This window comes from Microtus oregoni, unplaced genomic scaffold (genome assembly GCF_018167655.1).
Source record: "Microtus oregoni isolate MIOR12 unplaced genomic scaffold, Mior012 000019F_ref0000042, whole genome shotgun sequence".
Taxonomy (NCBI): Eukaryota; Metazoa; Chordata; class Mammalia; order Rodentia; family Cricetidae; genus Microtus; species Microtus oregoni.
The window spans coordinates 4,911,180-4,932,915 of record NW_024543078.1 but is presented as its reverse complement, the minus strand read 5'-3'; the positions used below and the strand labels follow the sequence as shown (position 1 = coordinate 4,932,915).

The 21,736-nt window shown below is 43.1% G+C and overlaps 1 protein-coding gene across 1 annotated transcript; it reads right to left on the bottom strand.

Annotated features, from left to right (window-relative positions):
* Positions 1-267: 267 nt before the first annotated feature.
* LOC121459364 (zinc finger protein 431-like) lies at positions 268-21,345 on the bottom strand. Its single transcript, XM_041669031.1, has 4 exons — positions 21,170-21,345; positions 14,119-14,245; positions 12,892-12,952; positions 268-3,748 (listed from the first exon to the last, which is right to left on the bottom strand). Exons 1-4 carry the CDS (start codon positions 21,170-21,172, stop codon positions 2,047-2,049), a joined length of 1,893 nt encoding a protein of 630 aa, XP_041524965.1. The 5' UTR covers positions 21,173-21,345; the 3' UTR covers positions 268-2,046.
* Between the last annotated feature and the right edge of the window lie 391 nt (positions 21,346-21,736).

Here is a 21,736-nt window from a genome sequence, read left to right as displayed (position 1 = left end):
AGAGGGGATATGGAAGAATGGAGCCAATAAATCAGGCAGACTAAAGTCTCTCACAACAACTTTATTCAGGGCCCAACACACTTTATGCATGGTAATTAAGACAGTCATATAAGGTCTCTTGACTTCAAACTGTATACAACAACAAGGACAAGCCAGACAAATAACTAACTATTTTTATTTAAATTTGTAAAAAACGCCAGGCGGTGGTGGCGCATGCCTTTATACCAGCACTCGGGAGGCAGAGGCAGGCGGATCTCTGTGAGTTCAAGGCCAGCCTGGTCTACAAGAGCTAGTGCCAGGACAGGCTCCAAAGCTACAGAGAAACCCTGTCTCAAAAAACTAAAAAAAAATAAATAAATAAAAGTAAATTTGTAAAAAAAATACATAAAGAAAGCCCTTTTAACAATATGTGGTATCTTTTATGCATATATTTAAACACTACATATTTACTTATTTATTTATTTATATACACATGCATGACTCCATTAATTTTAAAGGGGCTTTCTTTAAGTTTTTATTTTTACACTTGAAAAATTATATTAAAAAATATGCCTTTACATCATTTGCATATCTCATACAAAAAGAAGACAGAAGAATGCATCAGATTTCCTGGAGCTGTAATACAGGTAGTTTTGAGCCATCTGATGAGGGCACTAAGAATCAAAATTGGGTACCTATAGCATAAGTACTGAGACAACTGTCTATTATTCAAATATGTCATTATAATTCAGAAGATGAAGATGTCCCATGATTCCTTCTATCTCCTCTCACTTGGAGGTGATGAAAATTCCTTCTACATGGTCTACCAAGGATTGAACAGATTCCTTTCCCTCTGTGAATGGGCTCTGCACATTTCTTCTTATTGCCATTAACACAGTTCTTTGATGTGAGTGAACACAATGAAAGGTTTAGCTGATTAGAGATGAGTCCAGATTAAGCTAGGAAAAATTCCATACTGTGATATACGCTATAGTTACCTAAATGTTCTTTTTGGTTGAGACGGGATCTCTCCAGATAGCCATGAGTATCCTGGAACTCACAATGTAAACCATAATAGCCTCAAACTCAGAAAGATCCATTTGCCTGTCTCCAAAATAAACCACTATTACCAGTTGAGATATGTTTATAAAATGACCTATCTTTGAATCAGAGACAAATAATGGAAGATTTAAACAGTAACTCTCATTTTTGTTGAATTGTGATGTGATAGAACCCTACAATGTATTCGTTTCAATTGGTAATCATTTCCTGTGTTCTTAATATTTTGGCTATTTTCTTTGCTTTGTTAATTTCACCTCTTTAGATATTCTTAACAGTTTGTAAACACCTGTGCCATGCTGTGCATTTAGCAGGCAGAGGACATCTTACAGGTGAGTATTCTTTGCTTCTTCAGTACTACAGAACAAACTGAGGTAGTCAAGTTAGGGAGCAAGTGCATTAAACAAGCGAGTAACCTCACTGTTCATCATTTTAGTTACAAAAACATCCATGTGTGTGGGTGTGTGGTGTGCATATGACAAAGCCCAAATGTAGTAATCATAGAAAAACTGGTATGAGTAATGTGTGTATCCCAGAGACTGAACTCAGGTATTCAGGTTTAGTAGCAACCACTTTTACCCACTGAGACAATTCTCTGCCATTCATATTTCTGAGAAAGTGTTAGGAAAAAGCATTTAGTGCTCAGAATAAACTAACAAAAAATTTTTAAAGGGATGGCAGGATAAATAACATTGTCATTTGCAAACAGGTTGTATTATTCAAAATATTCTGTGCTCCTCTATTCTTGGGTGACAATTTGTTTATAATTTCAAAAGAAGACAATATTTGACCGATGGAAGGGTTCTACTAATCCTATTTGGGCATCAGTGAGACAGCTCAGTGGGAATAATGTGTGGTGTGCAAAGTTTTACTGAATTTACTAGATTCATAATGCTTCTCTCCAGACAGTAACTCTTTCATGCCTTTGAAGAAGACTGTACCATGAAGAGGCATTATCACATTGTCATTTCTTTGGCTTTCTTCACTATTCTTTGATGTGTTTGAGGACTACACTGACCTGCAAAGTTTTAGTGCATCAATTACATTCACAGGGGCTTTTTCAGTATGACTCCTTTCATGTGTTTGGAGGTTTCGGTGAAGGGTGAAGGCTTTACCACACTGATTACATTCATACGGTTTGTCTCCACTATGACTTCTTTCATGCCTTTGAAGATAAATGCTATGTGCAAAGGCTTTGCCACATAGATTACATCCATATGGTTTTAGTCCTATATGACTACTTTCATGTATTTTAAGATTACTGCGACTTACAAAGCTTTTACCACACTGATCACATACATAGGGTTTTTCTCCGGTATGACTCCTTTCATGTGTTTGAAGATTACGACGACTGGTAAAGGCTTTACCACATTGACTACATACAAAGGGCTTGTCTCCAGTATGAGTTCTTTCATGTGTTTGAAGATTACTTCGACTTGCAAAGGCTTTACCACACTGACTGCATTCATAGGGTTTCTCTCCAGTATGACTTCTGAAATGTTTCTGAAGACGACAGAACTGTGTAAAGCTTTTCCCACATTGATTACACTCAAATGGTTTGTCTCCACTATGACTTCTTTCATGCCTTTGAAGATAAATTATGTGTGCGAAGGCTTTACCACACTGATTACATTCATAAGGTTTAACTCCTGTATGAGTACTTTCATGTACTTGAAGATTACTACGACATGCAAAGGCTTTACCACACTGATTACATATATAGGGCTTCTCTCCAGTATGAATTTTTTCATGATTTCTCAGACTGGTGAAATGTGCAAAGGCTTTGCCACATTGATGACATATATAGGGCTTTTCTCCAGTATGAATTCTTTCATGTATTTGAAGATTACGGCGACTTAAAAAGGCTTTACCACATTGATTACATACATAGGGCTTGTCTGCAGTATGAATTCTTTCATGTGCTTGAAGATTACTGAGACTTGCAAAGACTTTACCACACTGACTGCATTTATAGGGTTTCTCTCCAGTATGGCTTTTATAATGTTTTCGAAGACTAGTTAAACGTACAAAAGCTTTATCACATTGATTACATTCATACGGTTTGTCTCCACTATGACTTCTTTCATGCCTTTGAAGATAAATGATGTTTGCAAAGGCTTTGCCACATTGACTACATTCATAGGGTTTGACTCCTGTATGAATACTTTCATGTATTTGAAGATTACTACGACAGGTAAAAGCTTTACCACATTGATTACATTCAAAAGGTTTCTCCCCAGTATGAGTTTTTTCATGATTTCGAAGACTAGTTAAATGCACAAAGGCTTGACCACATTGAACACATACATAGGGTTTCTCTCCAGTATGAATTCTTCCATGTATTTTAAGATTATGGCGACTTACAAAGGCTTTACCACACTGAACACATACATAGGGTTTCTCTCCAGGATGGATTCTTTCATGTATTTTAAGATTATGGTGTGTAACGTGGACAGTCCTGTTTGTTGTTGCCATGACTTTACCACACTGATTACATTTACATGATTGCTCATTAGTATGAGTTCGATGTACTTGAAAGCAACTGTGATGAGCAAAGTCTTTTCCATATTGATTGTATTTATAGGGCTCTACTTCCACATGAGTTCTCTGGTGTAACTGTAAAGAGGAATCAGATCTAAAGTCTTTATCATGCTGATTATATTCACAGAGATCTTCTTCATTATGGATTCCTCTGTGTATTTGAAGATACCTGTGAAGGTTAAAGACTTTAGTAGATAGTTCATATTTCTCACTTACATTTCTCATATGAGTTTATCACATTTTTCAACAGAACTGGAAGAACTCAGAATTTTACCACACTGGTTGCATGCATAACATTTTTCTATATTGTGAGTCACACGACAAGTGCAAAGTGAACCAGAGCAGACAGAAGAATTCTTACACTCCTTGTACTCATAAGACTTTTTTACAGTATGAGTTTGTTGTATTCCCAATGTAGTTGGAAAACCAATTAATTGTTAAATTTATATCACATTCACCAAATCTGCTCATAGTGGGGACTACTACATATCTTCTAAGTGTTGTAGGAGAAAAAGAGGTACATTGCTTCTTTCCATATCTCTTATGTTCAAATAGTTTTTATCCAGAGGGACACATGAGATATCTATTAAGGGAAGAATAACAAAAAAAAAGATTTTCACATTGCATTCACACAGTTTAACTTTTGCTCCACATAAAGATGTGGTATAGGGATTAACGTTTCTCCACCACAACACCCTTCTTGATATTCATAAAGTGACCTTCCCTCACTAAACCATGGAAAGTCTCTGTATGAGCAACACTAGATTTGCTTAGAATATGTCTTGCACAGACATTGATCCCCTTATCAATGTATATGCCCATATGATACAAAGGTACAAAATTAAAGGAATGGACAGTTCTACAAAATGGATCCCATGGAGCTATTAAAATACTGTCATGAGGCAGCATTCCCGGTGGGCTACACCTGGCCTGGCTCCAGAGTGTTGGCACCTAACCTTAATCCATCTTTGATTTAGTAGATAACCTTTGTTTGTCTTGTCACCTTATGTGAATCTTGTGAGAGTTTCTCAAGGATAGAAAGTCTAAGCATAGCTCAGTTCAGGAAACCTGGAAAACTGTGGCACCTGATGAATGGAGAATTTGCACTTGGCATTGTATTTTTGGAGGCTTCATTCCTGTTGTTTTGAGCATATGGAAATCAACTGGCTAGAGTGTAAATGTAGAGAAAAATAAAAATGCCCTTGGCAAAGGGAAAGTGCTTCATTTCTGAGAATATTAGGCGAAATCCCCCTGCAGCCAAGAAAGGCTAAATTCATTCCTAAGGTGTCTCTGAGTCTTTTTTCCACAGACCACAGTTCACCCAACACTGTGCTGCAACATTTGGTGCCCAATAGGAGGCTTGAAGAAGGACAATGGACCTGTGAAGGACAGAGAAGCTGGCTATCTTAAGAACTGGAAGAAGTGCCCTCAGGGTAAAGAGACTCCAGGATTGGCAGGGTCATGGGAAACTTCCCATCACTAGAGCAATGATACTTGCAGTTATTAAAATGTCTGTTATCTGTTATAAGAAGATGGAGTGAAAGTGAAGGGAAAACAACTTACAGAGTTTTTTCTATTAATTAAACGACACTGCCATTGATTTCAGGCAACTCCTCAAGTTCAATTGAAACTAAAGATGGAAGCAAGCTAGAGAGATTTGAGGAGCGCTCATAAGAAAGGAGAGCCAACACCATAAAAAAAAATTGGTCTTTATGTAACTTAATATCAAATGCTCTAGAGCCATTGCAGAGTGAGGAGTCACTTAAAGTTGTATCTGAAGTAGAACAGAAAAAAGGGAAGACATTCGGTTAGCAGAGGAGAATGTTCCTTCACAGGTTGCTAGGAAAGCTGTTTCAGAGGACAGCAGAAGTGAGGAAAGTCAGGATACTGGAGGTGACTCTCTTCCTTCTTCATCAGATGAAACAAACTTAGAAATCAGAAAGGCTGAAAGGTTAACTGCATGTTTAAAAAATATAAGAGTTCCAGAGACAAAAAAGGAAACTTTCCAGTAAAGAAAAGGGAAAGCAAGGAGATAAAAAAAATAAAAAAAAAAATAAGGCTACGTTCAGACTGATTGGAGACACAGAGGCATGAAAGATCAAATTATCAACAGTCTCGGGGCTACGTTCAGACTGACTGGAGACACAGAGGCATGAAAGATCTGAAAAGGTTAAAAGAAGCAGTGGTAACTATGGGATGCATCTGCTCTACGTAAGACAGGTTTTAAACAACTGGGCTACTGGGAACAGTTATTCCACACGACTGGAAGGACCTAATGGCAGTTATACTAGAAGCTAGTTCTCAATTACAATGGCTTACTTGGTGGGGAGAGGATGCAGCAGCCATGGAACAGGGTAATTCAGACCACAGAAATGAATATAGCAAAGGACCAATTATTAGGAGAGACTGGTATGCCAATCTGCGAACACAAAAGCACTTTGATGATGCTACTATGGAGATGTATCATCTAGTGCTTTCAAGTGCCTGGGATAAGGTTGAGGAGCCAGGGATCCTTCAAAAAAGGATCTATCTCCTTCACAAAAATCACACAAAGTACACGAGAAGTTTTCACTGACTTTCAGTAAAGACTAACTTCAGCATTACATACATACACAATACATACACAATAGCTGGTCCAGACCCTCTGGATTTTGAGAATGCTACTACAGAATGCCAAAAGGCCAAACGGCCCTTGAAGGCTCAGGGAGTTCCTTCAGAGGAATGGGTTAAAGCTACTGCTGATATTGGTTAGAACTAATGGTCCAGGCAGTGTTTAAATGAATAGTTTCTGTGTAATTATTTCAGGGGCTAAGCTAGCTAGGAGGACAGGAGCTGGGCAGGAAGCGGCCCACTGCTCCTTTTACAACATATCATTATGTGGATGATATTTTATTGGCTGCTTCTTCTGACATAGATACCTTAGAAAGAATGTTCAATATAATCCATAAAATTTACCCTGTTGGAGACTACAAATGTCTCCTGAAAAAATAAGGCGAGGATATTCTCTTAGCTATTTAGGCTATTAAGTAAGTAAACAGAGAATTCAACTGTAAAAAGTACAGATTAGGAGAGATTGACTGCATAATCTTAATGATTTCCAAAAATTATTGGGTGGTATTAACTGATTGCAGCCGACAATTGGATTGTCTAGTCAAGAATTAACTAATTTGTTCCAAATTTTGCAAGGTGAACTTATTCCTGATAATTCAAAATTAACTTTATTATTGTCCACCTACAACAGACAATCCAAGAAAGAAACTGCCCACTTTATATCCCAGATTCAACCCCATGTTGGGTTGCCTGGGCCATTAGCAGAAGGAAATACAGAAAATGATCAATTGTTGATAGGAAATGTGTTAGAAGCCTTAGAATTACATAACACACACCATGTTAATAGTAAGGCTTAAAGAAAAAGTTTCTATTACCTGGCAACAAGATAACAAAATGGTGGATTCTATAATTACACATTTATTAGAAACAGTGGCTGTAATGGGCATACCAGCACAAATTAAGACTGATAATGGCCCAGCTTATGTTTCCAGTAAAATGCAACCATTTTTTGCACATTACAACATAAAACATGTTACAGGGATGCCATTACACTCCTACAGTATAAAAGGAGTGGCAGGCAGGCTTGCTTTTCGTCCCGCCCAGCTACCGTCCCGCCCAGCTACCGCACGGCTAGCTTTACACCCGAAATAATAACACACAAATTGTATTCATTTAAATACTGCCTGGGCCATTAGCTCTAGCCTCTTACTGGCTAACTCTCACATCTTGATTAACCCATTTCTATTAATGTGTATCGCCACTTGACTGTGGCTTAATGGCATGAGTCTAACCACCGTCTGTCTTGGGTAGGAGAAGCATGGCGTCTGCCTGACTCTGCTTTCTTTCTCCCAGCATTCTGTTCGGTCTACTCTGCCTATCTAAACTGCTGTCCTATCAAAAAGCCAAGGCAGTCTCTTTATTTAGCCAATAAAAGAAACACATAGAAAGAAGACCCTCCTACATCACTACAGAACAATCAATTATTGAGAGATCTAACTGCACCTGAAAGAGATGCCTGCTAAACAAAAAGAGGATATGAAGACACCCTTAAATTTTCTAAATGTTAATGAAACAAAGAGAACAACAGCAAACACTGAAACACAGAAAAGAACTGCTGATTTAAATCTATCCTGTATACTACAAGAATGCCATGACATCTGCTTGGAGAAAGGGCGAGTGTCATGACAGGGCCAGGGTTCTGCTGATGTTCCCACAGGAGATAATAGACTGTGGTCCCATTCGAAACTGATAAGAATCCCGCATGAGCAAGTGACATACCCCAGATGCTGCAGATGCAGAGATGCCTCCACCAAAGTCAAGACGCAGGAGACCTCTGCAACAAACAACTACTCCTCTCACCTGGGGACAGCTTAAGAATTTGTGTGACAAAGGAGAGGTGACACTTCCCATGACTCACAAGTCTGTAAATTCTACTAACTACTAAGTTATAAGAAATATATTAGCGGGCTGGAGAGATGGCTCAGTGGTTAAGAGCATTGCCTGCTCTTCCAAAGGTCCTGAGTTCAATTCCCAGCAACCACATGGTGGCTCACAACCATCTGGAATGAGGTCTGGTGCCCTCTTCTGGCCTGCAGACATACACACAGACAGAACATTGTATACATAATAAATAAATAAATATTAAAAAAAAAGAACTATATTAGTATGCTTTCCATGGTAACAGTACAGGTAAAGGGGATGGATCATAATTATTGGGTTTTATCCCCAATTCTCCAATTAACTGAGCAGTAAGTAGAGGAGATATGGATATTCCTGAAGTGGTTAATGAATCTTCATGGTTACCTGGTCCTTATGACAACTGAGGTCCTGCTCAGTCAATTAAGGAGGGTAGAGTGATTGACAGTTACACTGTGGGAGTACGAGGAATTCCTATTTGAATGGGAAATGGAATTCGATGCTTAAATATAACCTCTCAAGTATGGCTACCCAAAGACAAATCTACCCAAGATTATCTTAATAAGTTTTATATGCTTCAAGCATCTGGTTTTAAAGGACAGGAGATTAATGCCATTAGCTCCATTAATCTACTGTTCTGTGAGATGTGGGTTACCAACAGAGAATCTGAATGGGTGAGTTAGCAACAATGCCAGAGTGAGAGACCTTGAGTGCTAATTAATATCTCCCAAGGAGATGCCATGAATTGGAGTCCTTCTGGCTCCCCTCAAGAAAAATCTTCTCACTCAAAGTTAAGATGGAAATGGACTAGTTTGAATGGAACTGTAGAAATCAGTGCTTCTGTTAATGGAGTTGGAATGTCAAATCCCTTCCTACAATTTGGCAATTATTTCAGACAAACTCGTGGAAATTAGAAAGTGCCTTCTTGATAGAGGCCACAGATTTATGCAGTAAGAGTTCAGCAGACAGTTCAGAGGTCAACCCACCAGAGACACACTTCTGATGGAGATAAGTCTTCTTCACAAAGTGATAAGGAATACTGCCTTTTGAATGTATTAGCCGTCCTCATTGTAGACTTCTTATGTGAAGCAATAGCTCTTTCCCTCACATTACAGCTTGCGGATTTTTCCCACAGCAACACAGGTGTTGTTTATTGGGCACAATTTCCCTTACACATTGGATGACTCTTCCTAGCAATGTGTGATTCTGGTGAGAAACTAATCACAGTCAATACCCTTACTCTCAGCCAGATCTCTGTATACACTTAGAAGTCTGCCCCTCTGCATGGATCTCCTTTGGCAGGCAGTTCGTCAGGATTAGTGTCATGGTAGAGACCTGACTAGAAGCATGCACGGATGCCCAACAACAAGAATTATGGCATGTCTGAAATTGTTGATGCTTAGCCCAGCCCTCAGCGAGATAGGAAGCGAGTGCACCCTGGATCACCCTCTACAGACATGGGAAGTGTTACTCCAATTAACAGTGTTCTAACCCTAAACAGGTTACTAACACTCTATTTTTCATCTCAGTTTATCAATATAAGATCTTAACTTAGAAGATTAATTGATTGGGTCTTAAGTAAACAGAAACAAGCTATTAACCATTTTCACAGCCCCAAAGGCAATTCTTTTCCACAGATGCCATGGGAACAAGCCACAGTCTAGCCCAGGGGGCTGAGAAGAGTCCAGCTCCAGATTTTGTACTTTGTTACTAACAGGCCTCCTACTGCTTAGGTGTAAATGTAATTCTTAGATCTGAAAGGCCCTCCCCCTTTTCTAGCCTGCTAAACATTTGGCAAATATGCTAAGGCAGACCAAATGCCACAGGCGCCCTTCCATAGTGCACGCTGGCGCTGTCTTCAGAGCTAGTTCTGGTAAGCCAGCCAGGAGAAGGCATCATGTGTACTTCCCGCTTTCACATTTATCAATTGTAAACTTTTAACATATCACCTAACCGTGCTTAGAAATGTGGTCCAGCACACAAACCCCTTCTTTCCTCTTAGATTCTATTTAAAGTTCCCTCCTTAACTGATCCTCCAAGCAGCTGCCAGGGAGTCCCACAGCCACAGTTCCCCGAGCCACACAAGAAGCTGCCAAGCTACTGCTCTCTGAGAGCTTTGATCAGTTTCTAGAACCATGAAAAATACAAGATCTCTAGTTCTGCCTTGCCTGAGAACTGTGTAAGGTGTGGGATAAAAAAGAGTGATAACAGAAGAGTAAACAGACATGATGAGAGAAGACATGTGTGAGCTGATGCTCTTCAGTCAGTTCCCCTGCCAGCTATAGCATCTCGACTGGACCCTAAAGAGGTCTAAGGGGCTGGTACCTAAAAAACCTCATTACCTTCCACCCTCTTAAGGCATCTGAAGGAAAATCAAACATTAAGGATAATGAATATACTTTGTCTTTCAAACCAAATCAAAGCCATACTTTTATGGCATGTGTACCATTATTTTACTTACTCCTAAGGGGCCTGTACAATGGCCCTAATAATTACAGCATTGCAGGGTTCTCTGGCAGAAAGGGCAGCAGCAGAGCTGGACCTGCCAGACTTTCCCTGCAGCTGAGTGGGATGGTGAGCGTCAAAAAAATCAGCCCTACACCAGGCCAACAGGGAGAAACACACACAATGAGTTGGGAGCCCGTCAAAGCAGGATCTCGTTCAATTGTATTAGGCAGGGCTAGTGCAGAGCAAGGGACAAGGGCCAATAATATTCTGCCACATTAGCGGTGGCTGGGCAGAGGCGGACCAGGTCAGGCTGTGCTGAGTCACTTCCTGTGTGGAAGTTATAGCCAGACACGGGTCTCCAAACTCAAGCTAGGCCCAGAAAGTTACACTAGGCCTCATCAAACTCAAGGTCGGCTTAGGAAGTTACACCGGGCCTCATGCCCAACACAGCATCACTGTGAATGCTGTACCCTTCATACCCAGGCTTAAATTTGACCTTTTGAAAGTTTCTATGTTGTTAGAGCAAGGCCAGCAATCTGGATTCCTGTGAGGCTGTCAAGTCCACGGTAAGACTCTCCTGTGATGATCCTGAACAGAAGTTTGCTGAGAGAATATTAAAGAGAACACATCAAATAGTTGGATTGGCTATTGCACTTATCATGGGAATCATTGTAGCAACAGCAGGAACAGCAGCAACAGCTGGAGTGGTGCTTCATAAAGAAATCCAAACTGCTGAATGCCTTACAGACTGGCACAAACATTCAACAGAACTTTGGGCTGAACAAAATACAACTGATAATGAGATAATGAATTAATTTGCTGAGTTAAGGCCAACTGTTTTATTGTTAGGGGATAGAAATTTTGAAGGGGCAGGTAACATTAAAATGTGATTGCAGTGTCTCTTCTTATTGTATGTATCACATCCTTAAGATTTAATGAAAGCAAGTATGATTGAGATAAGGCTAAGATGCACTTGATGGGTCACCCTAAGTATTCTCAGATGACTTCATTTATAAAAAGGAACTTTTGCAAATAAAGCTACCTGATACAGGAGGAATAGCTATTATGGAAGGTCTTGCAAATACAATAGCATTATTCAACCCTATGAATCACATGAAACAGATTTCTTATCCTAGCAAGTATTGCCTTTGTTCTAGCAATATTAACTTTATTGGCTTTAAAATGTGTTTTAGTGAACTTACATGCGACTGTAAGACAAATAGCTAGAAAAAAAAGCTGTATATACTGTAAGACTGCATTCAAGATAATCAATTTTTGTATAAAGAAAAAAGGGATCTGTGGCAGCATTCCTGCTGGGCTATACCTGACCCTAATCCCCACTGGCTACACTTGGCCTACCTCCAGAATGCTAGCACATACCTAGCCCTGATCCATCTTTTATTTAGCAGATACCCTTTGTTTCTCTTGCTGACCTATGTGAATCTTATTTGAGAGTTTTCCAAGGGTACAAAGCCTATGCAAAACTTGGTTCCGAAAAACTATGGTACCTGATGAATTGAGAATCTGCACTTGGCACTATATTTTTGGAAGCTTCAATGCCATTGTTTTGAGTATATGGGAATCAACTGGCTAAAATGTAAATATGGAGAAAAATAAATATGCCCTGGGTGAAGGGAAAGGGCTTCAGTCCTTAGAGGCTGGCCCCCTGCAGCCACAATCGGACCTGCATGAACCCAACATCTATCCTGTGACAGTGTCATGTGTTAACACATTGTTTCCGTAGAATCCAGTCACGATAAACATATCACCCAAAGGAAGTTCTTTACTTCCAACCATTATCATCTGGCAGAGTAGAACTCAGCCATCGATAAATTTAATAAGAGGCCTGAGTCTCAGTAGTTCACCTGGCTGCAGGAAGAACCACAGGTGGTGATTACCTGACCTCCACCCAAGAGCAGACCATCCAAAGGAAATTCCTAACGTTCCAACCACTGTAGATATGACCACCTGCCAGCACACTCACTAGGACACCCCTAGACAAATGTCAGCCAATCAGGGGTCCTGAACCTCAGGACCTCACCCCCACCTTACTACCATAAAACCCTACTCTAACTGAGCTCAGGGACTTCAGTTTATTCCAATATATTGGACGTGCGGAGAGACCGAGTTTGCAAACTTCTATAAAATAAGGGTTCTTTGATTTTACATACGGGACTCGGTCTCCTTGTTGGCTTTCGAGGAAACTTTGCAGATTTGGGCATAACAGTTTCATTGTCTTCTTTCTTAGAGACACCTCCCTGACACTGAGGCACACTAGTTTGTGAAAATTTCACAATCATCATAAAGCTGTGCTTATTTAATGTTGTCTTTCCTTAAAGTTTCAGATCATACTGAAATTTCTTCAGATGTATGTATTAGCTTGCATACATAAATTACCTTTCATGTCTTCTAGAACTTTGACAATGTTCTTCAATATTCTGGTTTTCCCATTTGTAGCCTAAAATACAGTACCAGAAAATGTACATTACAAATTACTAGAAATTATGCAAAATTCAAGTCACTATCTTTATTGAACCTAAAAATTGAAATTATTCAGCCACAGATAAGGCTGCACTTTCAGGATCTAAAAGCAGGCATATGCGAATGGGCCCTCAAGCACAAAGGGCCTCGTATGACCCACATGCGCGCGTGTGTGGTTACATCCACATATGACTCAGCTAAAACCCTTGCACGCATGCGTGAGTCGCCCATCTGCGTCATCAGTGTATAACATAGTCACGCCAACCCCTGTGCACCTGTGCTAGGCAGCTTTTAAAAGCTGGAGGCGCCATTTCCCTCCCTCCCTCCCTCACTCTCACGCTCTCTCTCTCTCTGCACACCAATCCCCCCTCTAATAAACTCCTAAGCAGGTTCGTTTGTGTTCCGTGTTTCCTTCTCACTCATGCCAGGTAATTTCAAGAACCATGCCTGATTAATTTACCACATTCTTCCTTTTTCACAACTGAAATCCCAGGAGAGAACCAATGACTAAGAAATGCTTGTCCCAGTTTGTGGAAACTGATGAACTCTAGACCGACAGTTGTGGAGCCTGCATGGGACCAAACTAGGTCCTCTGCATGTGAGTGACAATTGCGTACCCTGGTGTTTGAGGGGCCCCTGGCAGTGGGACCATGATCTATCCCTGGTGCATGAGCTGGCTCTTTGGAGCCCATTCCCTATGGTGGTGGGATGCCTTGCTTAGCCTTGATATAGGGAGAGAGGTTTGGTCCTGCCTCAACTTCATTTGCCAGGCTTTGTTGACTCCCCATGGGAGGCCTTACACTTTTTTTTTTTTTTTTTTGGTTTTTCGAGACAGGGTTTCTCTGTGGCTTTGGAGCCTGTCCTGGAACTAGCTCTGTAGACCAGGCTGGTCTCGAACTCACAGAGATCCGCCTACCTCTGCCTCCCGAGTGCTGGGATTAAAGGCGTGCGCCACCATCGCCCGGCTGGTCTTACACTTTTGGAGTGGATGAGGGGGAGGTTTGGGGAAGCCAGGTTCAGGAGTTGGAGGAGGGGTAGGAAGGGAACTGTGGTTGGTATGCAAAATAAATTTAAAAAATTAAAAAGGAAAAAAGTGTGTGTCCCCTTATTGTAAAAAACTGACAAAAAATTGAGCAGTCCTACCTACAGAAGTGAGGTTCTCACAGGTTTCCAGCATCACATCTCTGTAGAGACTCTTCTGGAAAGGATCCAGCAAAGCCCACTCTTCATGAGTGAAGTTCACATGCACATCCTCATAGGTCACTGCGTCCTGAAATACGCCACATAAGTACACAATAGAAATGGGGAGACTGGCTGCATTGAGAATGATTCAATGTACACCTCATTGAGAATATGTTGACATGATTCTGCGTGTTCCACACATATATTCCATGGCACGGAATTTCAAATGCAGTCACAAAGACATTTTAGAAGGAAACAGAAAAGGAGGATGACACATCTCATTTCTGTGCCCACTGAAAGGGACCTGACAAGGAATTTTGGGGAGGATTGTGAAAGGACAGATTTTAACAGCCCTCTTATGTGAAGAATCTGTGCTGTCTGGTCCACTGGAGCCGAAGAATCAACCGTGATTAACAAGAAACCAGAACCACTGAAGTAAAACTTTTGACTGACTGGGACAATTGATACTGCTCAGCTCGAGCTGAGAAATTTGCAGTGATTAAGAAAAGACAAGCAGCTGGGCGGTGGTGCCGCACGCCTTTAATCCCAGCACTCGGGAGGCAGAGGCAGGTGGATCTCTGTGAGTTCGAGGCTAGCCTGGTCTACAAGAGCTAGTTCCAGGAGGGGCACCAAAAGATGCGGAGAAACCCTGTCTCGAAAAATCAAAAAAAAAAAAAAACAGAAAAGACAAGCATCGTTGAGGCGAAATCTGGGCAGTGTCTCCTCAGAATCAGCACAGAAGCTGTGTTCAGAGGTGGCTGTCTTAGTTAGGGTTCTACTGCTGTGAAGAGCCATCATGATCAGGGCATCTCTTATAGAGGGAAACATTTAATTGGGTGGTTTACAATTCAGAGATTCAGTTCATTATCTCCATGGTGGGAAGCACGGAAGCATGCAGGCAGACATGAGGCTGGAGAAATAGCAGAGAGTCCTACATGTTGCAGGCAACAGGAAACAGTCTGTATCACCCTGAGTGAGGCCTGAGTATATCACATCTCTAAGCCTGCTTCCACAGTGACATACTTACTTCATACCTACACCAACAACGCCACAGCTCCCAATAGCAATAGTGCTACTGTCTTTCACACCACCACAGTGGCCAAGGTTGCACCTTGCACTGGCAGGTGAACTTAGGAGTGTTAGAGTCATCCAGGTGGCACTGGTTTTGAAGGCATGAAGGAGTCGTGAAGGGCACCTGAGGCTTGGCTAGTGAGAGGCCATTGGTGAAGACGCAGTCTTAGTAGCAGCTGAAGGCTCAGGATTGAGCAGAGCTATGCAGGGAAGTTGAGGGTTAGCACCAGGAAGTAAGCCAGGAGAGGCTACTGGTGAAAGTGGAATTGCAGCAAGAAGCCTGAGCACAGTGGAGATACCGGTACCACGAGATGACACAAGAACAGCAGTGGAGGAGCGGAGGCAGTCGGAGCCTGGAAGACAGGATGTGTGCGCTGCAGAGGGCGGGGCTGGAGAAGTGAGCAGAGTCCCTTGGAGGAGCCCAGAAGACTATGAATCCCAGATAGATGGACAGTGAGCTATTTATACTGCTGGCGTTTGTTTCTGCTTTGTTCAGACTGTGACGGTGACCTAGTTCTTCCCGACAACTGGGCTGACAGTGGCTCCACACCTCTCCTGTTCTCCAGATCCAATTTCCCCAGACTCATGCCCAGCTGTGTAGCAGAACACCTGCTGCTGTCTCCCTTTCCTCCCTGACCCCACCCCTAATGGATCACAAAGCTCTCCAACCTTCCTTCTCCCAACGCATCCCAGTACCCCAGCCTCCAACACCAGCAGGCAGTCACTGTAATACACCAGCCGAGCAGGCTGGGGAAACGGGTAAATTAACCGAAGACCTTCACCTTCCTTCCTCTCCGCACAACCCAATACCCAATCTCGTCTCAACCTCTGCAACAGAACGCCAGCTGCAGACTTCGCGTCTGTGCACATGTGCTGTGCATCCCACGGACTTCCCCCTTAGCCGCCCTCTCACACCTGTTGCTTTATCCCAGTCCCCAATTCCAGCAGGCACATCCCATTAAGCAACAGACCACTTCTGCCAAGGAAGCAAGTAGGCTGTCTGTTTATCTTACCCTCTCCTTTTGTTATTCTAGATCCAATCCATGAATCTCATCCCCAGTCCTATAGCAGACTCTCTAGAGCAGGCTCTTTTCACTCTCTCCCTCCATTCCAAGGAGATGCCATAAGCAGATCCTCATTGTACACTCTACTCTGCTCCATGCTAATCCCTTCAGATCCCTAGTCTGTTCCCATTCCTAAATGTCAGCTCCCAATACCCAGCAACATATTTTACCTGGGACCACCATTGGCCAAAACTATCAAGTCCACAGAAAATGTCCTACCAGGCAACACACAGCCATTACACTCCCGGAAAATGCAGAGAAAAAACAGAAGCCAAGAAACACCCACCCAACAAAGACAAACTCAGAAATCTGTCCTAGACCTATAAACAATCCAATCCCATCTATGCCTAGATGCCAGCATAAAACACAATCATTAATAGCCAAGGTAATACCTCCACTAGAGCCCAGGTATCCTACCACAGCAGGCTCTGAATATTACAACATAGTTGAAATACAAGGAAAAAGCTTTAAAATTGCCTGTATGAACTATAGAGGTCCCTAAAGAGGAAATTAATAAACCCCTTAAAGAAATCCAGGAAAACACAAATATGGAGTATAAGGAGATGAATAAAGGTGCCATCCTTGGGCTGGTGGTCCTAGGTTCTACAAGAAAGCAGGCTGAGAAAGCCATGAGGAGCAAGCAAGTCAGTAAATAGCATCCCTCCAAGGCCTCTCATCAGCTCCTGCCTCCAGGTTCCGGCCCATTTTGTGTTCTTGTCCTCACTTCCCACAAAGATGAACAATGACATGAAAATGTAAACCAATATACCGTTTCCTCCTTCAACTTGCTCTTTGGTCATGGTATTTTATCTTAGCAACAGAAATGCTAACTAAGACATGATTATTCAGGAGACTCAGGATTAATACTATAGATACATACCATCCTTGAGGAAAACATGATAGCCTTTGCAAATGTTGGAATATTAAGATGTAAATAAAGATAGATAGATATGCCATGCGGAGCTTGGGTGTAGAGTTTATTTAGTGAGTTATGGAGGGGGAAAGGGAGGAGAGAAGGAGGGAGAAGAGAGAGAGAAGCAGAAGATGCCTCTCCAGAAGAAGGGCAGATAGAGATGGGGGAGGGAAGGAGAGAGAGAGGGAGAAAGAGAGAGAGGGGAGGGAGAGAGGACTGAAGAGGAGGTTGGACAGCAGACAGGGGAGACTGGAAGTGGGCGGGGATTGTCTCTAAAAGGGACAGGATACCCAGGTGACAGACCAGGCCAGCAGATTACAACAATCCCTCCAAAATGAATGGGCTCCAAAAAGGCAGGCAGTTCAAGCACAATGGATAAATCCTGTTTCCACTGCCAGCGGCCCCACAGACGGCCTAAGTCACACAACTGTCACCCACAGAGGGCCTAGTCTAGTTCTCTGTAGGCTACTGTGCTGTCGGTCCAGAGTCAGTGAGCTCCCACTAGCTCAGGTCAACTGTTTCAGGGGGGTTCCCCATCACAGTCTTTACCCCTCCGCTCCTGCTATCACTCTGTTCAACTGGTCTCCAGTAACTCAATCCAGTGATTGGGTGTGGCTCTCTGATTCTGCTTCCCACAGTTGCTGGATGAGGTTCTATGATGATAATTAAGATAGTCATCAATCTGATTACAGGAGAAGGCCAGATGAGGCACCTTCCCCACTAGTGCTTAGGATCTTAGCTGGGGTCATCCTTGTAGATTTCTGGGAATTTCCCTAATATCGGGTTTCTCCCGGCACCTAGGTTTCAGTTCTTCCTCCAGGTGCCAGAATGACAGTGTATCTGTTCATTGTCCTTGTGTTGTTATTAGACTGACATGGATGGTATGGGACAGACTAAGAGAACTCTCACTCCCCTAACTGTAATTCTGGAAGACTTTCAGACTTTAGAAATAAGGCAAAAAGAGACAAACTGGAGACTAAAGGGGTAAACTTAGCATCTTTTGCAAGAATAAATGGCCAACATTTGGAACCAGGTAGTCAATAGAGAGAACCTTTGACCCATGTTATCATTTCTAGGACAAAAGACATGATCTTCGGCAAACCTGAACACCCAGACCAGATTCCTTACATAGACACTTGGGAGGACTTTGTAGCACACCCTCCCCCTTGGTTAAAATCCTTTATCTCCACAGGGCTGATTAAGAAAACCATCTTTGCCTTGCAGAAAGACAAAGGCTACATGACACCTTGCTCTCAAAATAAATTAATGAATAACAAATTGAGAAACATCAAATGAAGTTCTTATTTCTTCCTTGTTTTGAAGTTTTTAGAGGAGGGGGTTTCTCTGTGTATCCCTGGCTGTGATGGAACTCACTCAGTAGACCTGGCTGGTCTCAAACTCAGAGAGATCTGGTGTAAGAGGTTCTTCTGTTCATGTCTTGCTTTCATTGGTTAATGAATAAAGAAACTGCTTTGGGCCTGATAGGGCAGAAATTAGGTAGGTGGAGAAGACAGAACTGAATGCTAGGAAGAAAGGGAGAGAGACAGAGAAGCCATGGATCCTCTGCCTGAGATGGATGCCAGTTAAAATCTCTGGTAAGCCACAGCCACATAGCGATACACAGATTAATGGAGATGGGTTAATCTAATATGTAAGATTCAGCAAAAAAGAAGTTAAAGCTAATGGCCAAGTAGTGTTTTAATTAATACAGTTTCTGTGTGGTAATTTTGGATGTAAGCTAGCCATGCAGCTGGCCCCCTCCTCTTGTAACAGAGATCTGCCTGCCCCAGCCTCCTGAGTGCTGGGATTAAAGGCCTGCAGTGCCACCAGCAGGAATAAACTCTTGATCACTGGCAGTCACTGGAGAACAGAAGTGATACTGTGGTAGTTTGAATGAGAATGGCCTCCACAGGCCTTTATGACTGAATACTCAGTCACCAGAGAGTGGCACTGTTTGACAGGGATTAGGAGGCGTGGCCAATCCCTCCTAATAGGTGTGGGCTTGGAGGAAGTGTCTCATTGCAGGTGGGCTTTGAGTTTCAAGGGCCCAAGCATGGCCCAGTGGCCTTCTTGCTGCCTGTGGATCCAATGTAGAACCCTAAAGTACTTTCTCCAGGACCATGTCTGCCTGCCTGCCACCATATTCCTCACTATGATGACAATAAACTAAACCTTTGGAACTATAAGCCAGGCCCAATTAAATGTTTTCCTTTATAACACTTGCCATGGCCAAGGTTTCTCTTCACAGCAACAGAACACTAACACAGGCACCAACAACCGATGTGTAAAAGTCTTAAAAATAAGCAGAAAGAACACTTACCTATACTGATTGCACTAGAGCATGTCCTTTCCTGGTAGAGGGAATGTCATTACTGCGTGTATGGCCTTCTCTGTGTAAAATGTTAGCTGCTGAGTGCTGTATGCGGACACATAAGGCACAGCCAAATGCCTGTGTCTCAGTCCTCTCGGCACGTCTGCATGTACCAACATGAGAGAGTCGCCCAGTTGGAAACTTCAGAGGCTCGAGGTAAGCTCCCCAATTTGTAAACCCATCAATTTGGTTTGCACTCATTCATACGGTGCGAATGAACACACGCTGGAAAAGTGCACAGACGTTCACTCGCCATGCCCCATCAGGTTCCTCTTCCAACGGAGGCCTCTGCAGCTGTCTTAGAATTAACTTGAAATCCAGCCATTGCCTAGCCTGCTGACCCCTGCAGTGGACAACTGGTCATACTCTTCTGTTCTCCACGGAGAAGCCATGCTCCAAATACCATGCTCCTGTTCCTGAAATGCACAGCCCACTCGGAGTCAAATGGGGAGATCTAGCGCTGTGCAATGCTACAAACCTGTAATCCAAGAATCGAGGAGCAGATTCAGGGGGACAGCCACATTAATGGGCTGCGGGGCTGTACACTGGGATCCAGGCAACCTTGGAGCACACTGAGACCTTAATAAAGAAAAATCTCTTCAATAATAAGTCTCCGGCTCTGGCTGACACCCCAAGAGGATGGGTCCAGGAACAGATCTGCTAACTCACACACACCACAGGCTTGTGTACTCTATATGTGCTGTCAACCTGGAGAAATGCGGATGACTGCCCCGCTAGCATGGCCTGTTCAGTTTGCTTCCTTATACAACTCAGGATCACCTGCCCAGGGTAGGCCCTATTATATCAACCACTAATCAAGAAAACACCCTATAGCTTTGTATACAGGCCAGCGTGACTCTAGCTTGTGGCAAGCTGACCAAATTTAACCAGCAAACCTCTTCTGAGTCATCCCCCAAACATGGGCGGTGGTGGCGCATATCTTTAATCCCAGCACTTGGGAGGCAGAGGCTGGCAGATCTCTGTGAGTTGGAGGCCAGCATGGTCTAAATAACTAGTTCCAGGACAGGCTCCAAAGCTACAGAGAAACGTTATCTAGAAAAACCGGGGGTAGGGGCGCAAACTTAGAAACAAAATCACAATTAAAACACCGATATTTTAACACATGAGGTCAGGTAATCCAGTAAGTAGGTCTGGCCTTATTGACAACTGAACCACCCTGGCATCTCCAAACAGATGTGTTCATGACACAGACTTTACGCCCTGCACAGAACTAACTGTAGACGGATCCTACACCTGAATGTTCAGTGCCAAGTGCAGAACTTCTAGAAGACGCTAGAGGAAACCAGGTATCTGCCAGTTAACAAGTCTACCTCCCACTGCACAGATGAAAGTTGCGCATGCGCGGCATGGTGGCTTCATCCTCGCGCATTCTCTCCTTCCGCTCCCTCCCCCCCAAATCTCCATCCCCGTGTTCTGCGCAGCCGCAGCCTTAGATGAGTCATTCCGGGGCCAGGGGACCCGGGAGCTGCAGGGAATGCAAGGACCTCTCCGCCGCCGGTTCCCACAGCCCCAGGAGGACCCCACACCGGCTCCCGCGGCTCCTCTCGCGTGGGGACTGCGGCCCTCGCTCACCATGGCGGATTCCGAGCTCGCCCCGCTCTCCCCACAGCTCCCGACCGCGGGTCACAGCGCAGAACACGGAACACAAGACTCTGCTTCAGGCCCGGGGCCTCAGAGCATGGCGGACCGGAAGTGCCCGCCCCATTCTGACGGGTAGTCCGGCTGGGAGCCCTGATTGGCTACTGAGGCCTTAGTCACGGGAGCAGCATCCTTAGGAACAAAGTGTCGTGAAGGAACGCAGCCCTATAGTTCCCAGCTCTGTCTTCCAGCCCAGGCACACAACTACCCCAGACCTGCAGAGACTGGCATTGCAGCAGAACTTGGGGCTGGACTGCAAAGTCTTCCCTGAACATCTCTTCACTCAGTAGGACTCTTTTCTGGGGCTTTAGTGAGGTCTTGCTAAGAAACTGAGAGAGGACTAAGGAAACCGGACACTTTCTGGATAGTCATACACTGTGGAAAATGTGCTATTTTCATTTTTGTAAATAGAAAGTTTGATTTAAAGGACTATGCACCAAAAATCTCTTAAACTATCCTGTAGAAATGGCCCATACAAAATTTTGGTGAACTAAACCGATG

Coding starts and splice junctions, on each gene's coding strand:
- LOC121459364 (XM_041669031.1), bottom strand. Junction 12,953..14,118: donor TGAGAACCTCACTTCTGTAG/GTAGGACTGCTC, acceptor ACTGTATTTTAG/GCTACAAATGGGAAAACCAG. Junction 3,749..12,891: donor AGTTCTAGAAGACATGAAAG/GTAATTTATGTA, acceptor TAACCTTCACAG/GTATCTTCAAATACACAGAG.